The following is a 1,543-nucleotide window of genomic DNA, read 5'->3' as shown; positions in this document are numbered from 1 at the left end:
CTAGAAGGTCCTAGAAGTCCAACCAGAGATCCAACTGCCCGAGATATTGTAAGTAGGTAAAATACCGACCACGCAATGCTCGCCGATACCCGAGCGCCATCTAACGACGATTCTGTTCGTTTCCATCTGTTTCGGTTGCGTTTTCTCTGATCGCGCGCCGCCACTCGTGAATAGTCGTGAGTTACCGTTCCGCGTCGTCGAAAGGTCGTGTCGTTGTGATTGTTGACAGCAGCCACGGACAGCCACCGTAGCTTAGGGTAAGCTTGATACAGCTGTGCGTTTGTCACGGCTGCTAAGTTCCCCTTATTGTCAGCGGCACTGGAGCCTCGTGCGCCGTTTGCGTCCCGACGCAGCCACCTGCAGGCTGCGTGTTCCGGTCAGCGTCACCCGTCACGTCGACAGTTCGAGCCACATCGTTGTCGAGAGACTGGGAGAGACACGGAACTGGGAAAAATGAGGTATTTAGCGTTCACACCTGACAAACTGATGAGAACAGTATTCTCGCGCTCCTCGTGTTAGCTTCACTCTCTCTCTCTCTTGCACTTTCTTACGAATCATTTTTGCGATCATCATGTCGTCGATCGTGTGAAAGCGGAACGGGACGCGCGACGGTTATTTTATGAAACGTGAGCAATGGTAGAACGTTCTCGAGCGGGAACGAGAAAGCGCATCCGCATTTATCAGCCGCCATCTTTCCCGCGCTGACGTTTCTGCTCACCCCCGAGTGTTGGTACGCGCCTCGGGCATTTAATTCGGGAGAGTCACAGGCGTTGTGGAGATTTCTTCATTGGAAAATATTCATCTACTGTTTTTTTAGGGCATATTTGAATGTATAGGTTTTTCATCGCTATGTCTGGTATCTGGCCTGTGTATGCGTGGGTGTTTCTACGTGCCATGTTATATATGTATATCTAAATAGCGCGCGTGGCTTTCATGTGAATACACGTGCGCGCGCGCGTACACACACATACACACACACATACATCACGCTTGTCGCGTGTGAGAATGGTGTCACGTCTAATTGTTGACGGATTGCATGTGTGTATCGCCAAGGCGTATACATGACGGTTCGAAAATGGCTGAACCCGTAGAGACACATGCCTTTGTGTATGTATGGATTCTGATACGCGTGCCGCAGCACTTGTCACGAAAGAGCTGCATTGTCGTCGCGTGATTTTCACTGCGTTCATATTGAGGTTTGGCGACATTATCGCAAATTATCGAATCACGTGCGTGATAGTTATGAGCTGGAGTCTCGATCGTAGTAATTCATGTAATATGTGTAGATCGACGATCGTTTCTGAAATGCCGCTGGGAAATACCGCTTCTGCGAATTATCACGAAGTTTACGTTATGCCATAACCCGTAATTAATTATGGGTGCGTTAATTTTTCTAGATGGATGCATGATCGATGTCAGAATCACACTTGACATTTTAATACATCTTAAATTAGGTTAGGCTAAGTTGTTTTATGTCTTTCTTTTCCGAATGGTGTGAACTTTATCGAAGTAGGTCTATTTTTTTTTTTTTTTTTTTTTTTTT

At 47.1% G+C, this 1,543-nt stretch overlaps 1 protein-coding gene across 3 annotated transcripts in view; it reads left to right on the top strand.

Annotated features, from left to right (window-relative positions):
* The first annotated feature begins 215 nt into the window (after positions 1 to 215).
* Positions 216 to 1,543, top strand: part of LOC108783405 (protein FAM195B) — a 2,750-nt gene continuing 1,422 nt past the window's right edge. For 2 of the 3 annotated variants that reach the window (XM_018551973.1, XM_018551965.1), the window contains exon 1: positions 216 to 458. In XM_018551973.1, coding sequence (XP_018407475.1) covers positions 454 to 458 — 5 coding nt within the window. In that variant the 5' untranslated portion in view covers positions 216 to 453. Of the gene's footprint in view, positions 459 to 1,321; positions 1,380 to 1,543 lie in introns of those variants that run through there. The other variant, XM_018551982.1, reaches the window with a different exon arrangement.

Source organism: Cyphomyrmex costatus, unplaced genomic scaffold (genome assembly GCF_001594065.2).
Source record: "Cyphomyrmex costatus isolate MS0001 unplaced genomic scaffold, Ccosl1.0 scaffold10, whole genome shotgun sequence".
Taxonomy (NCBI): domain Eukaryota; kingdom Metazoa; phylum Arthropoda; class Insecta; order Hymenoptera; family Formicidae; genus Cyphomyrmex; species Cyphomyrmex costatus.
This window is presented reverse-complemented; position numbering and strand designations above follow the sequence as displayed.